This window comes from Paramisgurnus dabryanus, chromosome 8, assembly GCF_030506205.2.
Source record: "Paramisgurnus dabryanus chromosome 8, PD_genome_1.1, whole genome shotgun sequence".
NCBI lineage: Eukaryota > Metazoa > Chordata > Actinopteri > Cypriniformes > Cobitidae > Paramisgurnus > Paramisgurnus dabryanus.
The window spans coordinates 35,239,373-35,263,795 of NC_133344.1; the positions used below are offsets into that span (position 1 = coordinate 35,239,373).

The window sequence follows — 24,423 nt, forward strand, 5'->3', positions numbered from 1 at the left end:
ATTTGAGTTTGACCCTTTCTTTTTTTAAAGATGAATAAAACAACTCAAAGGGGAAATTCACTTCCAGAAATTCCAACATGTCACAAATACTGCAGTGATTTTGACTACCATCAAAGTGGTTTCCCCTAAAGCCACGTGTAATCAGTTTGTCCAATAATGGAAGACAGGAAACAAGGAGCTGGTTGAAGTTCAGGAAGTAGTGCAGCTGGCATAACACCCACGCTCATAAAAAAATGCAGACTACTGGGTAATTTGTTAGTCAGGGAACACAGTGAGTTTTTTGGCACATGCATTACGCAGGGAACGCAAATATTTGAATAACTTTAAATAAAACGAGACCGTAATATTGCATCCTATTGTTTTCAATGCCATTTGGATAAGGGTGTTATACGATCTTCTAAACAGCAGGGTGCGCTGTCTCGATAAACGAGGGGTCTAATAATGCGGGTCTCTGGATGGGGATCAATAGCTGCAAGCTACTTTTCTCCTCCTCCACCAGGGGGCGGCCAGAGGCTTCATTTCTGTCTTATTGCTCATTAATGTCTAAAAAGCATCATGCATCATTTTTATTTAAAAAGTAAAGCTATGCTGTTTTGCAGCTAAAATATTTGTTAAAACATAACAATCTACCAGCAAGCTGCACTAAAATTTGGAAGCAATAGTAGCCTACACCAAAGAAAAAATCGGGTATAATAATTAATAATTGAATACTAAGGCTATAATAATTTGGTTGTAAAAAACAGCTTCACTTCAAGCATTTTGCAATCACATAAAAGCACTAAGCGGCAGTAAAAGACAATAAAAGATTTTTCTCATGCAAATTATCTAATTGTTCAAAGGTTTTCTAGGTGCATCCCTTGGTCTGTTTAATGAGCATAATGCCTTGGCAGAAGGAATGCCTTAACTTTGGGACATACTTTAAAAACAAAACTGATAATATTTGTGAATACTATTCTGTATAGATCATGTGTAAGTCAACATAATAAAACCAAACAAATATGTGTTACCCTTTAATTTCTTTTAGAAAATGTACTTTCATTACTGTTTAGCCTACCGGTTTTCTGAAAAAAAGAAAAACATGCTGTTTAAAACGGAAAATTTTTATTGTGACAACTTACCCCCAAAAGCATATTACTTTCATGTAGTTCGCGTTTGTCACCACTAGAGTTGACCAGTTGTAGGATTTCTCTCGAGCATGGTTGTTGAACGGCTTATACAATGAGAGTCTGTAGTCGGGTTGCGGTAACCCAGCCTCTCTGGATTTACCCCCGTACGCGCTCGGACTACTGACGAGTCGCTGGCTGCACGGATCACGACAGTCAAGTTTAACTTCAACTCGCTACCATTTACTTATTTTGCTTTTCGACATCTGGGTAAACAGCGTCGGAAATGACACCGATGGAAAGTGCTTACATTCTGTTTGAACTCACTGGAAGTTTGCGGATGTTTTATCTCCGAGTAAATGGATTATAACTGCGCGTTATCATTCGGGAGCTGATCGGAAATCTTATGATAAACGCGACATGCATGTCTTGTTTAGTGCATGAGCTAATAGAGCGCAATAGCTTGATTTAACTTGTTTTTACCCACAGTACTGTAAAAAGCTCTCTGTATTAACACGTTGTGGATTTGAAACACCTTGCGCGGAGTTGCGCACGCTGCGATTGGGCAACCTGGACGGCTGCAGAAACCGCTGCAAATAGTGCAGTTATACATTGTTGCACTCATTTTAAGTTGTGCATCCTGAAAACAGCGTTGGTTGACAGCGAGGGATTGTTAAAGGTATCTGAAAGCGTTTGAAATGATTGTAATATCGCGAATTTAAGGTTTAGATTGCCAGCGATCGATTAATGTTATAAACGTTATGTTTTGGTTATGTAATGGGTTTTCTTAACGTCTTCCAGCATTGTTAATAACATCGAAAAGACGTCACGTCAACATTTGTTTCTTACATCGCCGTCATTTAAGTCTAAACTTGTAAACTTTAAAAAGAGGCAACTAAAGGTCATGGGAGAGGCAGCTCCGACCCAGGCGACCCCAAGTGGATTTGCACCCATGTTGGGCGTCGGGATGGGAGCACCAATCACACCAATAGCCACATCAAGAGGATCGTCGGTTCCTCAGCTGCATACCGCTATAGTGGAGCGCCTGCGAGCCCGAATCGAGCTGTGCCGACGGCATCACTCCACCTGCGAGAGCCGCTATCAGCGCGGCCAGGCGGAGACCACGGACCGGGAACACGAGAGCACACTTCAGCTCCTAAACATTGTCCAGCAGGGCACTGGGAATAGAAAAACCAAGGGCAATAGATCGGCATCTCAGCAACCCTCCGACTTCAACAGAGTGAATGGTGAACACAAAGTCCACAATGTGTCGGAGGCTGAATCCAAAATCTCCTCACAAATAGCAGTAAGTAGTAAATACGCCCATCTAAAAAGTGTGGTAAATTTTATAATCGGTACAATATGCATGGTGACACACGTCAGTACAATTCCCAAGAGAATGACATGATCACACTGATATGATATGATGTAATTGTTGGAGAGAGAGAGAGAGAAAGTGAGAGGTGGAGAGATAGAGTTGGGGCCTATGTTTAATTAAAAAGGGCCCTGCGGGTGCACGTGATTCTTTAAAGGCCTTTTGCACAAACCGCAAACCTACTAAAAGCATTGTACTCAGCATTGCTCACTTAATAACACTGATTTGTCAACAGTGCACTTGTACAGTGGTCCCAAAATGTATTTCAGTGCAAAGTCTTTGGACACTGGCTGTCAACTGCACATACTGTACTATGTGATGTGCTAGGTAGGACACCTGAACTTGAGGGGAACTGCAAAAACGGTTTTATGCCACCGTATGTGCATAATTTTATTATTAGGGGGAATATCTGTTTGCCTAGAAATAAAATGCTTTGTAGATTTTGTTATTGTTATAAAAGGAAATGCTTGCATCTTGCGGTCAACAGGTCAGTGATGGTTCTTTGTTCTCTGGCTTTTTATTTGCCTCACGGGACACCACTTGAGCTTGATGCATTTACTATCTCTGTTTATAAAGTGTTTACTGATTCGGAATTGGCCCTATGTGTTTTGTAGAAGTTAAGAAATCAAGATCGTAATGTGTCATCTTTTACTCATGTGCATCATTTTACCTTAAATTGTTAGAAAACCACATGACTTCTTCAATTAAACACTAAATTAATTCATATCTTAAGCAGTGTTACATTGTGGCAAGTGCCATGAAACTTCAAATCTTGTATAGTAGGAATGCACCGATACCATTTTTTTTTTTTTTTTTGGAATACGAGTACGAGTACTTGCATTTCAGTACTTGCCGATACCGATACCGAGTACTTAATAAAAAAACATGATTTAAATTTACAGGTAACAGCTTTAGTCATATAATTTAACAAAAAAACAAAGGACTAGTTTTCCAGTTTGTTGTAAACTCTGCCTCTTTGGACAACACAAGAGGCATTAACCCCTTACACGCCGCTCAAAAAGATACATTTCTCAGACCGTGGTATCGAATCCAGGTATCGGGGGACTTTTAACGAGTACTTTAGAAAATGTGGTATCGAGGCCGATACCAGTATCGGTATCGGTGCATCCCTATTGTATAGGCTAGCCAACTTGCTTGCATTGTTCTAGATTTTCAGTGCCATTCAAAACTAGGGCTGTCACGATTATGAAATTTGGTTGACAGTTAATTTTCTGATAAATTATGACGATTAATTGCCTGTTTTATTGCTACCTGTATGACATTTAATTCTTATAATTTTTTTGTGATTATTTAAATTAAATATTTTGCAAGTTTTACCTGGCAGTAAATATTAATACACATAACACATATTTAAAAATACTTATTTAATGAATATATTTTTCAAAACTTAAATAGTAGCCAATCCTACTAAGGTCATATTAGTACTGGATCACGTGTCTGGAAATGTATGTTTTACCTGGCAGTTTATACTGCTGATCAAAGCATTTTTTTAAATGCTTTTGTTCACTGTATTAAATGGTTTTGCAATGTTTCGCGTTACCCTGTCAGTTAATTCAATTCAATTTTATTTATATAGTGCTTTTCACAATTGTTAATTGTTGCAAAGCAGCTTTACATGAGTAGATGTAGAGGAGAACGCTGAAAATCAATAGATAGTATAAGAAGTAGAATATAGCGGCTAAGGATAAACCGTACAAGCGAGCGTATTAATAATGTAACGTATACGTAAAGTGCTAAGTTAAGCCAAAGTTGGCTGACTCTCCCTGGGACTAAAAAACCCCCTTAGGAGAAAACCCGGTGGGAAAAACTCCTAGAAGGACAAAAATCCCTAGGGAGAAATTAATATATATTTACATATATAGACACGGTAGGGATAGGAAGCGGGTAAGCGGATTAAACTGGTTCAGCCGGTGGTCGTTGGTCGCGCATCGGTTGAAGGACAGCCAGTAGATCAGTGGTGCGATGACCCTTCACAGCTACAGGAACTGGGTCTGTTTGTCTCATTGTCCTCGGGGTCGAGGACGAGACAGGGAGACAAAAACAGAATTCTATTAGCTTACAGTATAGTGGTTTAATTCAGCTCGGTTCCAGACAGGCTAACTATTGCGGCAAGAGTAAATTACCCATATGAGTTATGTGAGTGCTTTGTTCTAGACAAAATAACTTAAGGAGTTAAGGAGCGCCATCTGATACTGTCTCGTGTATACAGGCGCTGTAGCTCCCCCTTGTGTTTTTTAGAGACATGTGCAATCATTGCGGTGATCTGAAATCATTGCGATGAGGTCAAACAATCGCGATAAGACAATTATTTAATCATTGTGACAGCACTATTCATAACAGAGATGTTTTCTGCTATAAACAGACATGCACATCTGGATATAGCATAACAATGTAAATGATGTCAAGGGGTTTCACTGTGTGATTGCTTAATATCCTCTCTTGTTATTTTAACAAAACCAATTGTGTGATACTTGAAAATGATCAGCGACCTGCAAAAACTTTCTTGAGGACACAATCGGGTGCATTATTAAGCTTTAAAGTGAGTCATAGTGTGAGTCATTGTGCTGACTCCATTCAAACAGATAATCATTAAGTTACCGTATCTCCTTTTTGTTCGGATGAACAAAGTAAGTCATGCGGGTTTGCAACGACAGGAGGATGAGTAAATGATGACAGAATTTGTATTATGGTTAAACTGTTCCTTCGCATTGAATGCGATGTATTATATCCAATATATCCGGCAAACATAAAAAAGATGCATGCACCAATTGGATGATGATGAAGTCCTGCAAACACTACAGTGAATGGCCTTGTGTTTTATTCCATATCAAGTGTTGTCAGGCCCCATTATCAAAGATTTGACAAATTGCTCTCAAAGCACCTTCTTGAATGATGGGTTTCCTATAAAACCAGACTGAAGCGTGCAGTCTGCGTATAAATATTTTGAGCCTTTCAATACGTGTCCTGGTTTTGTTTACTCAAAGTCAAACGGGCCTTGAAAACCCGATTGTAAGAGGACTGCCCAGTAATTAAGTGTCATGGGTGAATTAGTTTTTTTCCTACTTTCAAAGCTGTGACAGATTTGAGAACAGAAGAGGACTGTGGAATATCCTCTCATGGAAAAGAAAGTTGGGTATTGTAGTTGCTTTGTTTGATTATCCAGGGACATATCAAAAGATAGACCTTTAATAAACCCGGTTTGAAGTCTTTATACCCTGTCTTTTACATTAATAATGAACTCTTCTTTTGGTTCATTAAGTTTTATAAACTAAAATGGATAGATTTTAGTTTAAAGCATTAGTTCAACTAATAATAAGAATCTGTTATCTTTTCCTCACTTCGTTCTATACTTCGATGACGTTCTTTTTTTCTGCAGATCATGAAAGATGATATTTTAGTTTTTCCCCATATACTGAAATTGACTGGAAATCAAATTAATCTTTATGACCTCTGATTCATCTGAAGCAATACAATAATTACTGTATAAATAAATGTCAATTTAAGAAGTTTAAAATTTAAATACTTTACAAAAGTTACATCTATAACAGCAGACCACATTGTTTCTTGTCTCACAGTCAGTAAGAAAGTCAAGACACAATGGTAAGTAAATGATGAGAATATACAGACTAAAACAATTCTTGTTGTAAGTTTACTATTTAAGATGTAGCAAAAATTTTATGTAATTAAGTATGACAGCAGGCATAGCAGATAATAGGTGGAAGAAGGAAATGTCAATGTGTTTCCTGGTGTTTCTAAGCTATAGTGCCTTTGGGTAAAGGCTAAATGTGGTTGATATTGGATTCATTCTGCATTGATATGGGTTGTCTGCGCCTTACAGTACTTGGTGAATCTGAATAGGTTTCTTCCACCGATGATTTTCATGTTGAAATGAAAACGAATTAGACAGAGTCTGGGTGCTTTCACATTCTGGCAGAAAACCAAAGCAATCAAAAAGTCAAAGAGCTGAATAGTCTCTCCCATTAGGGCTATCGTCATAAAGTCTGGTGAACATTGCAGCTTATTCTGCACAACTTACATAGGAAGGTTCTTTCTTAATGACATGTAGAGAAACAGTTTATTTAGTTTTAATCTAAAATAGATGATGATTCTATGATCATGAGTCTTTGTTCACTCAGAAACGTCCGTTAACAATCTCCAAACAATTAGTTGTTCCTCAAAATCTGTATTTTCATCTGATTCAGGCTCAAATATATAAGGTCTGTTTACTAATGTGAGCTACTGACTTGAGCCTCAGAGCAGAGCCAATCAGAGCAGAGCTCAACATTATTATTCATGACCTTTCCAAATGGGCAAAAATAGATAATTTCATTCAAAGGACAAATCCTAATGTTGTATATGGACATGTATAACATTTCTGGATTATTTTTGCACTTAATAAAGTTATACCTTCTATGTAAATATTAAAGAACAATTTAACCTCTCGACGTGCACTAGTTCGTGTGCGGGATGATGTCAATTTTTTAACACTGCTAACAATATCTATATAGCCTACTGTCTACAAACATTAATAATTTTAACATTACTATACATCGTTTAAAAGGTCTACGGGTTTAGCATCAGTGTATGGTCTCTGTTTTGAGATACAGATGCTCTAGCATCATAAATGTAGTATTTTGTGACAGAAGTCCAGATGACAACATGCAAAATTTAAACAGGACTTCTTACCTTTGTGTTGATATGATGATGGCGAGTCAAATCCAGTCTGTTTCAGATGTGTGAATAACTCATGAAAAACATCTTATAGAATACATCCAATGACCATTTTTTCCACAAATGTGTATAATCCGTGAAATATAGATATATATTCTGTTGTTTACATCAGATTTTGCATGAACATCTTGTAACAGAATATAATATACAATCTGAGGACTGTATATGAGATTACACTTTAGGTTCAGGCAAACACATAAACCCGCGGTCAAATTTTGTTTCTAAAAGTAGGCGGGAGTAAAATTCATAATATCCAAACAGCGCTGTCAAATATCATGACGTCTTCTGACTCGCTCGTTCCTCCAATGACTTCATGGAAAATATTGATAGACAAAACGTGTAGCCAATTAGATAACAAATCCAACGATCTTTGTGTGAAGTTTTATTTCCTGGTGTGGAAACTGCTTTTTATACGCTTACATAAGGATAAATAATAATAAGAACGAATGTGTATGAATGTAAACAAAGACTTTTATTTTGGGGCTGACTGGCACTTAGAAAAGGCACTAGTCTTACAAAAACCCTCGCAAGAACCTCATCTCTGGTCCTATTGACTCCAAACTAGGGCTGTCAAAATTGCTCAAAAATGACGTTCGAATATTCTCCCTAAAAAACCCACGAATATTCGAACTATTCGAATATCTGGTTGCCCATTTTTTCAACGACGTTAACGACGTTTAACAACGCATTACTTCAATAACAGGACAAATTAATATAAAGAGACATAACTACTTCTATAGGTAGTCTATTTAAGTTTAAACATATTTGACAACGTATATTACATACACAAAACAAGTAAATTAAGATATGGTACCTCGGTTACATTGCTTGACAAAACTCCCTGATGCCTGCTCCATCCACGACACTGATCGGTCTCATGTCCTTACAAATGAACGAAATTAATTTCTCCGTTATGACCTCTTGTTGTGTTGCAGACAAATAGCTTGTGGCGGGCGATGCAAAGTAAGTGTTAAGACGTGACTGTTTAGCTGGAGTTCCACAATTGTGGTCTCGTACATACTGCAAACTTTCAGGAGTGACAACCGCATTTAAATGTGAAAATATGATGATTGACACGGAGATAACCATAGCAACGGTCTGCCGTCTCACATGCTTATCACTCACAGCTTTGATGAAAATAATTTAACAGCATTATGTTTTGCAATTAACCTCCGTCGTGTCGTTCTGTATTGTATGCATTTGTGAGGCTGCGCGCCCTCTTGCAGTGTTGCCAGCTCCTCGTCTTTTTTGTACTCACATACCATTTTAGCGCTTAACCGTTTATGGCTTTTGGCTCATGAAGCGATCAAGTTTTTGGTGTTGTTAAAATGTGAAGGTGCCTGTCCCAATATTTTGATCTTTGAGGTAAAGCGTTTGGATTTATTTTGGTTTATTATTGGATTTTTCTTGTTCGCTGTTTTTTTAGTGCAAGATCTGGCAACACTAGTCAGCAAACGCTTGTGCCTCTGTCATTCTTTTTACCGCGCATACAGAAGACTTTTCCCCCTTGTAATAATTTATTTCTTCAGAAGAGAGACCTGTCATGTTCATGATGCACGTTTAAACACTTTATTAACTAGTTGTTCATTTCAGTTATGTAGGCTACACACTATGCAAAGTTTCTGTAAACGCGGTTGTCACTGCAGTTTGCGGGAGTTAATGCGGTTGTAGAATGCGATTGTCAGTCCCATAAATTACTTTCAATTTCTGCCATCTTCCATGCAAGACGCGTCAACTTTTAACAGTGACAGACAGTGTGACTACTGTGACCTGTCCCTGAACCAGGCGCATTAGTGTGCCCACTTACAAAGCAGACAGCCATGCCTCTACTACCGCGGGCTTAAAAAAAAAAAAAAAATTATTCGAATATTAATTTTCATATTCGAAATTCGTTTTTTTTTACTATTCGAATATATATTCGAATTTAGAATATTCGTTGACAGCCCTACTCCAAACGTGAAACATAACTTCTTAAAACTTGTGGCTTTGGGATCATTGCATTTCTAGGTTTCACACACATATTTATCATTAAGGTTTGTAGTAATAAAAAGATGTTATGCAATAAGTTGTATTTCAGTTGTACTTTTCAGTTGTACTTCAGCCTCTCTAACTTTTTTCATTTTTAACTTAAAGTAATTTTGAAACCTGGAAAATGAAGCTCAAAGTGTCTAATGATACCATAGTTATGCTTATACTCTAAATGGTTTAGTAAAGACAACCCTTTTAGTGAAACTAGGTCTTTTCATGACACGTTTAATAAATTTTCCTTCAGTTAGATGGACAAACAATGTATGCGTTATATAAAGTAAAAAAGTTGATATTAAACCGTTCATAACACATGCTGTTTCTGCGTATCTGATGAGTAGTATAACATCCTTCATATCTCAGAAGAGTCTTTAGTTTTATCAGATCTATAAAAGACAGATTAGCTTTACCGATTCTCTCCAATAGGTTACAAAAAATTGGGAAGGATGAGTTACGAACTGCGGGAGGAGCGAGTCACGACTCATGCAACACTGACTGGATAACTTATGATTCACTACATGTTTGTGTCATGTATATAATAACACAGAAGTTTTACTCACCGCATTCAACTCATGATCCGGTTGGGACTTTTCAATGAAATCTAGCGTTAAACAAACACACACACAAAACTCTGCTGCTACCCCGGATAAACAATCCATATCCATTGTTTCTATAATGCTGGCTTTCTTCTCCTTACATCCAAAACACACTTCCTCTTTTGAGCCATTGTTGAGTTTTGATATAAAATAAAGCTGTCGTGTGAAGTGATGCCTGTAACTTCGCGTCCTCTGTTCTCGCTCTCCTGCTGATTGACGCATTGGTGTGGTTTTCTGGGGGAAGTGCCCATAAAAATAATGATACGTAGCTTACCCCTGAAACGTCAACTGGATTTGTATTCGAAAAAAAAAATTCAGAAACTTGTACGAACCCTGGCGGACTGCATTCAGCACAGAAATACTCTGTAACATGTCCACCTGCTTTTTTGACACTTTGCATTTGTTTAGCATTAGGAAACAACTCTTAAACTGTGTTCATAAGTCAGAATGCATGAAATACCATTGAACCTCCCCTTTAACTTATTTACGGTAAGTTTGTGTCATTAATAGAAGTTAGAAGAAATAAAAAAACAACAACAACTAAAGAAGCATTGTTTGTGCTGTTGAAATCAAGACAATTCCCACTTCATCTAGCTCTCCTAGTGGTTTCTTTATGAGACATGTCCCTCATGTTTTATACACAGTCTGAGAGATGACTCTAACTTTCAAGCGCACTGATACATCCCTAAATCTGCCTGTACCAGAAATTGGCCCTTCTCAGCTTTAATACCCACCTTCCTTACCCAATCATGACTGTAATACAGCTAAACTCAGCAAGCACTTGAGACCCGCCTTTGCAAACCCAGCCGTCACACCATCCTCGCCCTATCTACCCCTCGTGGATCACTTGTGACTGACTCAGATGCAAGCTGTTTGCCGCACTTTGCAGACAATAGCACATGCAATCCCAGCAATGTGAGAACAACTCGAGCGATTGCTCCTTGAAGTGCACTTCTTGTCGGCACATGACCAACTTTAGGCTTATTATTAGGTTTTTCGAATGGCTCTCAAAAAAACTCAGTTGTCAGTCTGTGCAGCGCTGCGTGCACTCGAATGCATGTGTTCGTCATCAGACTGCGTGCACTGAACCGCGACAGTTCGGGATGAATACACGTACCGTTACACCCCTATTTGAAACATATCTGTATGAATACACTGGCTAAATTGAAAACTAACTGAATTATTTTAGGGACAGTCGACAACAACACTGTCGAATACTAATAAAAAGATGAGATGCCGCACACTACCGGTACTAGCACAAATATTTATTCATTAACACAGTTTCGGTACACTGACGAAGCCTGATGAAGGTCAGTGGACTGAAATGATGTGTGTTTATTAATACATCTCTGTGCAAGTATCGGTTATGTGTGGCATCTCATCCTTTTCTGGAAGACAAAAGAAGACATTAGGAATTATGTTTCTGACTTAGCCCTTTCATCCCGGGATATGTCCCGTGACCGTTTGATTGTGGTTCATTTACACATGCAACTGCATGCATTCACACACATCGCATAAAGATCCCGTATATAGACATGTGACATCAGGAAGTAACATGTAATGTAATTGGATTATTTTCCACAGCATCTGAAGTTTGCTTATGATCTGCAATTTCTTTCTTGGGAAACCAAACCTGTGCATTCTGATTCGATAACTAAACTAGCGCATTGGCATAACGTTCGGTTAAAATATACTATGGGTTTGATCAGTAAGTCCTTATTGATATAAAATCACTGTTAGTTTGACAGGGTTCCCAGGGGTCCTTGAAAGTTTGTGAATCTGAGGGGAAATTCAAGGCCCTGGGAAGTTTTTGAAAATATATACATGCATAGATAAAGGTCATTGAAAGTGCTTGAATATATTTCATGCAAGAAGTTTTCTGGGGAAAAAATCCATATTATTCCCTGTGTAGCGTAAGATAATATCATACAAATTCTAGACACATGCTAAACTGTTTGCTTTAGATGCTTATATGTTCTGTATGGGAATGTTGATTCATACCAAAATGTTTTTTTTTCCATAGTTGTGTTTACGTCTCAGGTTATGTATGTAACTGTTGTTCCCTGAGAAGGGAACGAGGCGCTGCGTCTCCCTTGCCATACTTCCTGCCACAATCCCTGTAACACCGTCTTTGGCAATATTTTAGATAGCGATATACTTCCTGGCTCCCACGTCACCCTGTCTTTGTCGTTAAGCTTCACTATTGGTTGAATTTGATATACACATTCAGACGCACTTACCCCTGGAGGCGTCCCCAAAGTGTCACCGCAGTGATGCAGCACGAGTTCCCTCAAAAGGGAACTGTAACAATGTATCTTAAAAGGAAACACAATGTAACCTTGCTCTCACTTGAAATGTGTCCCCACGTTTAGTCCTTGAATTTGAGGGTATTGCACCTGGAAAGTCCTTGAAAGGTCCTTGAATTTAAAGTTAACTAAGGTGTGGGAACCCTGGTTTGAGTCGTATATGACATCATGCACTTGAAAAAAGCAAAACACGTGTAACATAATCAATATACATATTCTTTATTATCATGAAAATACCAGAAAAGGTTTGAAGAACAGCAATATAAATATATGCTTAAGCTATTTCCTGGAAACTCGGGACAATCACAATCGGGCACTGTTCAAGGCAACCATGCCTAATGTTAGTATAACCTATGTCATTGTAATGGCATGTGTGTCATCACTACGACTCACACCTTATGAAATTGTTTCACACAGGGCACGTTCCAGGACTGATCCTGGCAATGTTAGGTCCACATTCCAGAATCGATCCGAGGATAAATCCTGGGCTGTGTTTGCATTCAGACAGAAGGCACTCTAGCAATTCTGTGACAATTTTCTGGGATAAACCCTTTGTGTGAAAGACAGCATTCCCTGTTCACTTTCATTGTATGGACAAAAAGTATGTTTCAGAATGTCTCTTCTCATGTTTTATACAACAAAGAGCTTTACACTAGACGATTGTGTGAATCGTCTTGTGAATCGTAAATAACTAAGCATCTGTACTGTAATATTCATGCAAAGTTATGAATGCCGAGATGAGAAAAGCTGTGATTTTTCTTTTCTTTAAGTTCTTCTTTTTGCATTAAGCAGTAGTTGTGATTTTGCAGCTATACATTTATGCTGACCGTGATTTCCCAAGCACAGAGAGCTCTCTGATGTCTGTCAGGTTTTTCCTGCCTGACTAAAAAGAACAGTGTAAAGTGTGAGAGGAGGAAAGGGAGAGAAAACCACGAGGAGGGGGCGTTTGCTATTTCTTTCGACAAGTCTTGTGCTCTGTTGAACTCACCTGAAATTCAACCCTTGTGGGAAACTGCATCCTTAGGTGTGCACTTAGTGCGTGATAAAAATCTCTTTCCTAAAAAAAACGACAAGCCTCAAATCCCTAAACCCACAATTTACACCCCATGAACGTCACACATCATACAAGAGAGTTTTATAAATATCTGAAATGACTCAAATGTCTGCACTTTCTTGTCATCTGTGAACTTTTCACCTCGCAGTCGTTAAATAATTTCGCTGTAACAACATCAGATTAGAGAAGAAGATTAGATCCATTTTTCGCTTACCATCAATGGAAAACATTTGAGGAGGTAAATCTCACAGATATACTTTGTGGTTTTAGTTCTTTCCATATAGACAAGTGTTTTTCACATCTCTGTTATAATTAAAGCAAATGACCTACTTTTTTCAGCTAACTTGATTGTCCTCTGAGAAAAGTAATCTTATCTATATAAGAATTTCTGTGATTCTGGTATTATTATACATGTTTGCAACACTTATCATTTAGACGTTACCGCTTACTGAATATCAGCATTTTTAACAAGTTGTCTCATGCAAAGAAAACATGCAATGTGTGCTGGTGTCGCAAGTACGGTATGAGATTTTCACCGTATGATAATCGTCTTTGAAAAATTATGGTTTCATATGCTATTTAACTATTTTTATTAGTATCATTAGATACAATGACCCTTAAATAAATGAAAACAGATAGGGTTTGGGGGTTGAACATATGAATTATTATATCAACATTTTTAATATTAATAAAAAATGGTATGAGTCTACTTTTTGAAAAAATAAATAAATAAAGCTGAATTCACATCTCACATTTTAACAAAATAAGGAATAAGTTGTTTCTCTTTAGATTAGACAAAAATAAACCAAACTGTCCTTTCTCTAAAACAGCATAAATGAGAGAAAAAAACGTGCAGGGCCATTTTCGGATAGCATACAAATAATTTAAAACATTCATGGGCAAACAAGCTGGCTATCATATGAAAGCTATCGCCATCACAATATCTCTGACTAGGGATGCACCGAAATGAAAATTCTTGGCCAAAACCGAAAAAGAGGAGACCAAGGCCGAAAACTGAAACACAGAAAGAAATTATGCCAATTATTACTGTAGTATCATTGCATTTATGGCTATGACTGTTTACTAACTTTACTAGGGGTGTGACAGATCATAAAACTCACGGTTCGGATCACATTACAGTTTTTAAGGCAGGGATCGGATTATTTTTCGGATCAGCAAAAAAGTGGTGTGAAAAATAAAGAAATTACGAACATAAAAATAAAAAACAAAGTTTACACATTAATAAGGTCTGAAATTAGCATTGGGTACAGAAATCATATTAAATGAATCATATAATCATTTATTATATAAATTAAATATAATTTTTTTTTTTAGAGCTACAGAAGTGATTTTCTCTGTCTTGTCTAATGTTGTTTGTTTAACATTAATGACACAGACTTAAGTAGGTTAATTGAGGTTACTGTCTCTTTTAGAGCCCGACCGATACGCATTTTTTTGGGCCGATGCCGATACAGATATTAGGGAGTAAAAAAACACCCGATAACGATATATCGGCCGATATTCTTTGTGTATATTATAGTACAGTACACACATACTACAGTATATTATACTACAGCAGGCTACTGTACATATAATACACTATATACATTAACAGAATATACTATATATAAATACTTTTTTTGCAATGATCACTCACAAATGTGGTGATCAAACACTTAAAATGACGTGACAAAGATATGTATTATAGGCAGGTTTTACAAGTTAACAATAAACTTTATTATCCAAAATGATTCTGACATAAGTGCACAAAACAGTAAACTTGACTAATTATAAATAACTTTTAAACACAAACAATACAAAATACATATAACTTAAATGATTGTCAGTTTTGACGAGAATAATGTTATATTGGGCTTATTTTGAAAATGGAAACTTATAAAGTCATTTTTTATTAGCTTTACAATAAGTTATGTGCTTCACAAATTAATTAGAAACGTACTGTTAAGACGACAATGCTTGACTTGCTGACAACATAATGATGTAGGCTTATGTTTAATGTACTGCACAACGTTTTTATAACACGAACCCACAGTGTTCTGCCGGGACTTTAAACTTTTATAAAACTAAAGCGTCTTATCTCCGCCGCTTTAATTTAGCGAGGGTGTAAAGTTGCGCGAGCTTATTTAATCAATTGCTTTGAAATGAGCATGTTCAGTAACAGCACAAGCAGCTGTACTCCCACAGACTGCGCGGCAGTTAAAGCGCGTCCTTTCTCCGCCTCACGTCATTTCTTCCACTTGCGTTTTAAATAACTCGCAAGTGGACAAAAGAGACGGATTAAAAACACCAAATGTAAACCGGAATGTGTCTTTCTCGCCAACTTATAATCCAATCGACCAAAGCGCGTCTTAATACCAAGTGTAAAATGTTGTGAAGAAACCGCGTGACTGCCACCACCTGAACTGAGGGACTGACAGAAGTGAAGGGGGGTTGGCTGGTGTCACTACAGTGAGTGACCTGGGTCACCATTAGCAACCAGTAGGGCGCACTCTGCTGGACAAACAAGTACTTACATCTTTCAAAAGCATTTAATGTCTTCTGTAACGAACGTTCATATCGGCTTCATATCTGCGGCTTATACGCCGATACAGATATATCTGCGACAGGCTCATATCGGCCGATAAAATCGGCAAAACGATAAATCGGTCGGGCTCTAGTCTCTTTAAGAACAAATAAGCACAGACACACACACAAACATAAACAAATGTTTTTAATAGAAAAATAATATTTTGGAGATCATTTAGTTTGTATGTGGCTTGTCAAGAACAGAAAAATGTTACGTTTGTTTGCTTTCTTGAAACTTGTCTCTCCATGTATGCACTACTGAGGGCACTTAAACGCGCGCACACACACAGACGGAGGGCGAATTCCAAACAGCGCAGTTAACAGTTGCTTCACATAAAAAACATGACGTTGTTTTTAATTGCTCTATTCCCCAAATGTATGTTAATGGACTGTTCTGTAGTTTATTAAAAGCTTATTAATTCTAAAAGTGTCACATGTCCATATTGCACGAAAATATGTTCAGCCCCTCCTTCCGAAGCTTCGAATATTCGATTTGATTTCTACTAGAGCTTCGAAGCTCAAAAAATGGTATTCAGAACAGCCCTAGCATTATCGTGTTTCGTTAGCACATCCTCATGCTTTCTGGCATTGTGCCTTAACTTGAATTTTTTGACAATCTTAACTTTGATTTTTACTTTACATTTATATATAAGACTTGCAACTTCATTGAAACAATATTTGAAACTTGTTGCTAGACTTTTTTTTACTGATTCTCGAACTAGCAAATTGCTGAAGGGCGTTCTGGGTTGAGCGAGCGGTGCTGAGCGTATTGAGCGTTTGGAGCTGATTTTCTGGAAAGCCGCTCTGCACTCTGATGGTAAAATTAACACACAGTTCAATGCTACGCTCCTGCTACGCTACGCTCTGCTCACATGCTCTGATGCACTTGGTTCACATGACGCAACATATTTTGAAGTCCCGCCCCTCGGAAGAGCAGTCACGAGCCGCCACTGGCAACCAGGTAACTTACTTTTTTAAGTTGAGCCAACAAATAATTTTTAGAGTGTACTCAAAGGTACACTGTGCATTCCCACGGCTCCTCCACAGAAACCGCGGGACCCAACAAGGATTCTTGCGTCGTGGGATAATATCTAAGAATTAAAAACGGTAGCGGTTGAAACTCTGGTGTACTTTGGACAGTGGCATGTGGTCTGACAATAGTCCAATCCAGATATCCTTTGACGAATGGCGAATCTGCACTTTACTCATTCTAGCTGACCACCCGCTCTGAGGAGATGTTCCCTACTGAGGATAGGGAATAAAGAATCCTATGCAGATATCGGATGAACACAGAGTGAATTAAGCAGAAGTGGATGGGTGCGGAATGGAATCTTGCGGGACAGTCCTGCACAGACCTCTACTCAATGGCCTTTAAAAAAATAAGCAGCTCACATATCATGACTGTTAAAAATACTTGTCCACATAAAGTTGTTAAATACAGAGTTTAGTAACCTCCGCTTAAATAGAGGTTAAAAACCTCTGTCTTAAATTGTGGGTGACAACAGAAATGTCTTTGGGTAGAAAATTGGTTTGATTTGGAGAACTTCAAAAACACCCCACTTTCCCGCGAGGTCACCGTCCAGGCCAGGAAATGAGAAAGTGGGCTCCTGATGTCATTGCCGAACCCCTGGGTGGAATGTCGGGTCATATCAGGGGCTCTCTGGGTAGATCAGAGATCAGGCCTGTTTACATTTCAACTCAGGATATTTCTATCATCCTGGCCAAACTTCTCTACATTCCCAGGCTCCTCGCTCACAGCTCTGAAAAGGAGCACAAGCCCTCTCTTTTTCTCCCTTCCTCCGTGCTCTCCCCCTTCCTGCAGTTTTTCTTTCTGTGCCTCCAGGGAAGTCCGAGTACAAATTCAGCATAGGGAAAAAGTATGTTTCATGTATTTTTTAATAATATTTTTGTATCGTAATGAGATAAAGTCAGAAAAGAGAGTTAGCTAGTTGGAAGTATTGGAAGTAAGACATCTCCAAGACATGGACTCTACAGCTCAAACATTCAACTTGTCTTTAGCCTGTAGTGTGTTGAAAAAGACCACAAGTTCTCAATTTAGTTGCTTGATTTGGTGTGTCAACAGAAGTCATGCTTAACATGTTGACATTTATTTTCATTTAATGGAACAAGGCAGGATGGCTATAATGCTGGCACATGAGTGCTGTAAGGAATGAGATCTCTTAATTTTGTGAATAACCTGTTCTTAAACCTTTTAGTTCATAAATTGTAGTATCTTATTTACCTTTTGACCAAACTTTATGACCTCTGGCAGCTTTGTCTCTTATAGTAAAATGTAAGTCTGAGGGGCTGTTTACACTTGGTTTTAAGATGTGTTTTCATCGATCGGATCACAAGTGGACGAGAGAGACACATTACGTTTACACCTGGTATTTAAATCCGTCTCTTTTGTCCACTTTCGACCGCATCTGTCCTGAATACTGTGAGGGGGTGGTCTGTGAGACGGTGGGCGAGTCTCTCTGCTGTCATTCAAACGCGAGCGGGAGTAATGACGAGTTTATATGGACGCAAACTAATATTATGTCGGAGCCCGCTGCTTGTTTAGCAAGTATACATGCTGCACAGTGTTTTGTATGTTTATTTGTTGGAGCTTTCTCTGAATTTTCAGCGCAATTGATGAAATAGGATCGCGCAACTTTCACGCTTTCAAAACGAAACTACGCAGTAGTTTTATCAATTAAAGGCTAAAAATAGCGCTGTTCACCGTATGTTCACGTCAGAAGTAAAAAAAAGACGTAAAACTTGTGTTTAATACCTCAGATTAGATAAATGGGCGGAGAGAAGGCGGTCGCGTGTGGCTGTTCGAACACATTCAACCACATTGCGTTCCGCAACTCCAAAGCGATCCGATCGAAAGTGGTTTCGACTACCTCTGAATGTGGTTGAAAGTGGTCGAAAGTGGACGCGTTCAAAACGTTTTGAACACCGTTTACACCTGGCATTAACGTCATCCACTTGTGATCCGATCGACGAAAACGCATGTTAATGCCAAGTGTAAACAGCCTCTCAGTGGAACTTTACTTCCGGTTTCTGTTTGTTTAATGGTCTGGCTAGTTGCTAAACTAAACTCTTGAACCAGTACCTCATCAAAAATAACAAATGTTTTGGTTTCCTAAAGACGAGGGCAGACGGCGAATATGGATCACTGCTATGTGAAGGGAGGTTTGGCAGCCGATCTGTAGTTAAGATTGTATACATTATATAGTACACATTTTACACAATAACGTTAGCTAAGTGTACACTGTAAAAAAAAAATTTGTAATTATGCAGCTGGTTGCCAGTAACTTACTGTAGAAGATAAAGACTGAAAGTGTTTCATGTTCATTTAACTTTTAACAAACTGTTGCCAGTACATAACATAAATGTAAAATCTACAGTAAGTTACTGGCAGCTAGTTGCCAATAATACCCAGTAATACTGTAATTTATACAGAAAGTTTTTACAGTGTAGTTTTTAATATGATTTAGCTATGATTTGAATTTAGGTAATCCAGTACTTGTTGTTTTTGTTTTGATTGTTATCAGAAATAAACTACTCTAAAAGGACTTTATTGTTATTGATTCTTAGCAGAGGTTACCGGAAGTTAAGTTTGTTTCATGAAAGCCGTTTATGTTGTTAGTGCTGAAACCGTCTATAGTCTAAAGCAGTGGCTCCAAACTTTTCCGGCGTGTGGCCCCCCTTGTGTACGGTGCATTCCTTTGCGGCCCCCCAAAGAAAATTTGTGACAAAAACTGTTATAAAACTCAACATTTTAATAAAAAAAACATTCAATTATACAAAAAAGTAGTGATTTTGGTTAGTAGCCTTATTTTTTTAGGTTTAATTACACAGAATTCATGATGAATTAATGTATTTCATAAAATATCATAAAACTGGGGCCCCCCTAACACCATCTTGCGGCCCCCAGTTTGAAAACCACTGTGTGAGGATATAACAAGGAGATGAACCCAATCGCAGACGTAGACACAAAATAGGAATTTATTAAACAAACAGGGAAAACAAAACCCACGAGGGGGTAAAACAAGAAGATGAGGGAAACACTAAACTAACATTAAACTAACAATAAACTTCACACTACATATAACAGACTAGACTAGATATTCATAAATACTCACAAATGTAAAACAGGAACACGATGAGGCATGCAACAAGGATTCAACAAGATGCACGAGCCCAGAACAGCAAACACAAGGACAATAAATAGGGAGAACTAATGAGGGACACAGCTGAAATCAATAACAAGTAAGGGAGCGGGTAAAAATTGATGAGACCCGGGAAATGCGTGGTCAGAATAATTCAATACTAAAACCACGCATTTCCCACATAGAACATGATACTGCCAGGACCCCGAACACAAAGACTAGATATAATTAAACACATGATTTTGACGGATCCTGACACACTGGTCCTATTGTGCATAGGCTTAGAATAAGCGGGGGACACGTACGACATGCCCCCCACTTTAAAAGAAAGATAATTCTGTCCCCCTCACTTTTCAATTTGCCGCCACAATTACCGCCCATGTATTTTTGTTTGTTACTTATCGCGAAGTGAGCATTATAAGGCGAATCATTTTCAAGCATGCGTGTCTGGTTGAGCTTTAAAGTTCAAGGATGGGAGCAGGAACAGCGTAGACAAGCGATCATTTTACATGCTTTCAGGTATTGCCAATTTAAATATTTAAGCACAAAAAGACGCAAAACAGATTGACTCACACGCTGTTTGAAATTATGTGACTGCACCCCTCTGAAGCATGTGGCCGTAATGCTGCATCTCAGAGCTTTAGAGTGCTAACTGAGTTCATGTTTTCTTGCGTGTAGGTTGACATATTTCAATTCAATTTTATTTATAGAGCGCTTTAATAATTGTTAATTGTTTCAAAGCAACCTTACATTAATAGATGTAGGAAAAGCATAGAAAAGCAAGCGTAGTAATAATGTAACGTATACAGTAAAGTAGTAAGTTAAGCCAAAGGTGGCGGACTCTCTAGGGGATGAAAAAAACCCTAGTAGAAAAACCCTCCTGGCTAGTAGAAAAACCCCTGAGATAAATACATATATATTTATCTCGTTGAAGGACGGTCAGTAGATCAGTGGTGTGATGACCTTCACAACAGCAGGGACTGGATCTGTTTGTTTCATTGTCCTTGGGGTTGAGGATGAGACAGGGAGAGAGAAACAGAATCCTATTAGCGTAGGGGCCGTTTGCATGTAATGCAAGTGTCATACAGTATTGTGGTTTAAGTCAGCACTGTTTCAGACAGGCTAACTATTGCGGCATAAGTATATTACCCAGATGAGTTATGTGAGTGCTTTGTTCTAGACAAACTAACTATTGCGGGATAAGTACATTTACTGGACATTTTATGCGAATGCTTTGTTAAAGAAGAATGTCTTAAGTTTAGATTTAAATTGATTGATTTACTTGATTTAATTAATTGATTTACTTAAAACAAAAAATGCTGTGATTCTCCTTGTAAACACAATCTGTTTTAAGTGAATGTAAGTAGAATTTGGGATCTGTGCACATACTGTACTCTGTTTCTAATGTTAATCAAACAACAGACAAAGAAAAAAGCATTCATGAGCCAATTCTACTGATCTACTGAACCCACTGATCTATAAAAGCGACGGGATTGAGTATAGAACGCTATCTATCTATCTATCTATCTATCTATCTATCCATCCATCCATCCATCCATCCATCCATCCATCCATCCATCCATCCATCCATCCATCCATCCATATATATAAATTATACATTAATCTCAGATAGAGAAAAGATGCTCTGAACCAGATTTAGCTTCTAGCTAATTTCCATCTGTAGTCCTTAAAGGACAAGTTCGGTATTTTAGACTTAAAGCCCTGTTTTCAGATTGTTTATGGTGAAATAGAATGGTTTTGACTGAAATTTCAAAATTTTCGGCTGCCCTGAGAATTTTTGCGTGTTTGTGTTTCAGCTCAGACCTCTACAATGGGTTTAATGGTGCACTGGAACAATCCTTCCTAAAATGCATTAAACTTTCGATTACAAAGACGTGAAACTCACCGAGTGGTCAGGGGTGTTCACTGGTATGCTCACATAAAAATCACTGCAAAAGACGCATTCCAACAGGTTTTATCGTAGTTTTTACCAACTCCATTGACTTGTATTAGATGTGCTGTGAGGTACGGTATTACTCCGCGCCGGGAACTTTGTTTCTATTCTTGCAATTGGCAAAGGCGGATTAGCGCCACCACCTGGGCTGGAGTGTCTATTATTCAAGCTCTAAGCGGAAGAATGTACGGGTGTGAGCCGTTTGGAAAAATAGGTCCACAAGTTAACAACGAATGCTAAAACAGCTGTTGGAAAGCATCTTTTGCAGCGATTTTTGTGTGAGCATATCAGTGAACACCCCTGACCACTCGCTGAGTTTCACGTCTTTGTAAACGAAAGTTTAATGCATTTTAGGAAGGATTGTTCCAGTGCACCATTAAACCCATTGTAGAGGTCTGAGCTGAAACACAAACATGCGAAAATTCTCAGGACAGCCGCAAATGTCGAAATTTCAGTCAAAACCATTCTATTTCACCATAAACAATCTGAAAACAGGGCTTTAAGTCTAAAATACCGAACTTGTCCTTTAAGTGAATAAAGCATGACAACAGTCCATAAGTAGTGTAGATATCATCACAATGGTGTCTGGTGTTTTCCAGCGTGAACACATTTTTTGCAAACCCTAAAAGACCTTTTGAAGTTTCAACACACAGACTCCCAATAAACAACTGATTTAAACATTAATACTAAAGATCTGATACTGACCGAAACTTTACAATAGCAAAGCTGGAGTTTTTAAGTTCCCAGTGATATATTAGATGTTAAGAGTTCTTTATGGAACAATACAGCCAGAAATGGTTCTTTTGCACCTTTTTCTACATCAGAAAATTATATTTATTTTCTATTTATGTTTCATCATACTTCTCATGATGTTTTCCTGAATGAGAAGGGTTATGACAGACAAGCCTCTGTGTCTGGATATTCTAGGAAAATAAAGCGGTATCTTCAGCATTTTGTACACCGTATACTGAGAATACACTTTTAAAGATTCGGTGTTTGTTGTCACGGACTTGTATAATTTGGGGATTTTGTTTATTTGTTCTTTTGGTTGCCTGTCTAGTTAGCATTTATAGTTTATTTTTGAAAATGTGACAGTATAACCTTGCAAAAGTTCATAGCTCCTCTAATTTTCAACAATTCGTTGCTTGCAAGAAGTGCACATTTTTCTCTACAGCATCTACACACTGTGTCCTATATTCACAGAAGTATAAAATATGAAATATAGTGTTGACAGTTTTCTCCCAGTCCCCTGAGATTAACATGCTGACTTAAGAATCAGTTCATGCTTGAAACTGCTGTGAAACTTGTCTTGCCTGAGATCTTCTGAAACATTGAGAGAAAAAATAAATAAATAAAATACATAAATGAAAGTAGAAAATAATAGAAAACATTACAAAAAGGAATTATTGTGTGCTATTTGATAATAAAACTTGCATGCAGCTTAAATTGATACATTTAAGTTTTAAATAATGAATGGAATGGGTAGGAAATAGAAGTTCAAATTGGTTGCCATGTATTGCAAGTATTACTATTACTATTGACTAAAGAGAAGGGATTCAAACAAAACTCTGCCTAAATAATTAACTTTAACATGTAACATGTTCTGCAGTATTTGTCCCTCATGTTAATTGCTTATTGAAAACAAGTCTTTTATTTCCTTTACTATCAGAAAAGCTGATTTGGGTTATTTTGACAGTTTACTGTCTGATCCTGGTGTTACTAGTGGCCCAAATCTTGTCCACACCTTATTATCGGGTTATACATAGTTATTTAACGGCAAAATTATGATTTGTGCTGTTAGTAAATCTCTATAATCGCCAAAAACCCATTATAATCCCATTATGAGGGTGCATGTAAACGTGGTCACTGTGCCACAGTAACAGCTGCATACTATTATGACCCAACCTAAGACATGTTGTTATATAGTAGGACCAAAAAGCACTTTTATTAGTGTAATATTGTATATAAAATCTCATTTTAACTGAATAAAAAAAATACTGTAAAAGAACTGGATCACTGCATAAAGTCATTGGAGTTGCTCATCTCATTTCCTCTGTTTGACAGGATGTTAAAACCACATTCATCAGAGCACTTCTTGTCACACAGCCAAGAATATCTTCATATTTGGAAATAGGTCCCTGTAGTCAGATGGTTCGATTATAGGTCAGGGGATCAATTCCCAGAAAATACACATGCTGATAAAATGCATACATTAAATGCACTGCAGGCTGCTTTGGATAAAAGTGTCTGCCAAATACTCAAATGTCAACAAGGATTTACGTGTTTTCTATTAAAGTCTATGTGACCACAATTCTTAATAGCATCAATTATTTTATTTTTTTGCATTATGTTTAGAGAGTTAAACAGCTTCCCTTATATTATTACTTTTATTTAAAAATTAAATAATGTAATAAGCTACCATATCTCACAGCAAGTCGTGTTATAGTCACAATATTTTTAATTTTAATTGATTTGTGCTATTGACACGTTTTCCGCTGTTTTTCATGCCACT

At 37.7% G+C, this 24,423-nt stretch overlaps 1 protein-coding gene across 1 annotated transcript in view; it reads left to right on the forward strand.

Moving 5' to 3' along the window:
- The first annotated feature begins 1,182 nt into the window (after positions 1–1,182).
- The window catches only part of maml2 (mastermind like transcriptional coactivator 2), a 91,045-nt gene continuing 67,804 nt past the window's right edge, over positions 1,183–24,423 (forward strand). The window contains exon 1 of the mRNA XM_065281664.2: positions 1,183–2,409. Within this exon, the coding sequence (XP_065137736.1) occupies positions 2,008–2,409 (402 nt within the window). The 5' untranslated portion in view covers positions 1,183–2,007. The remainder of the gene's footprint in view (positions 2,410–24,423) is intronic.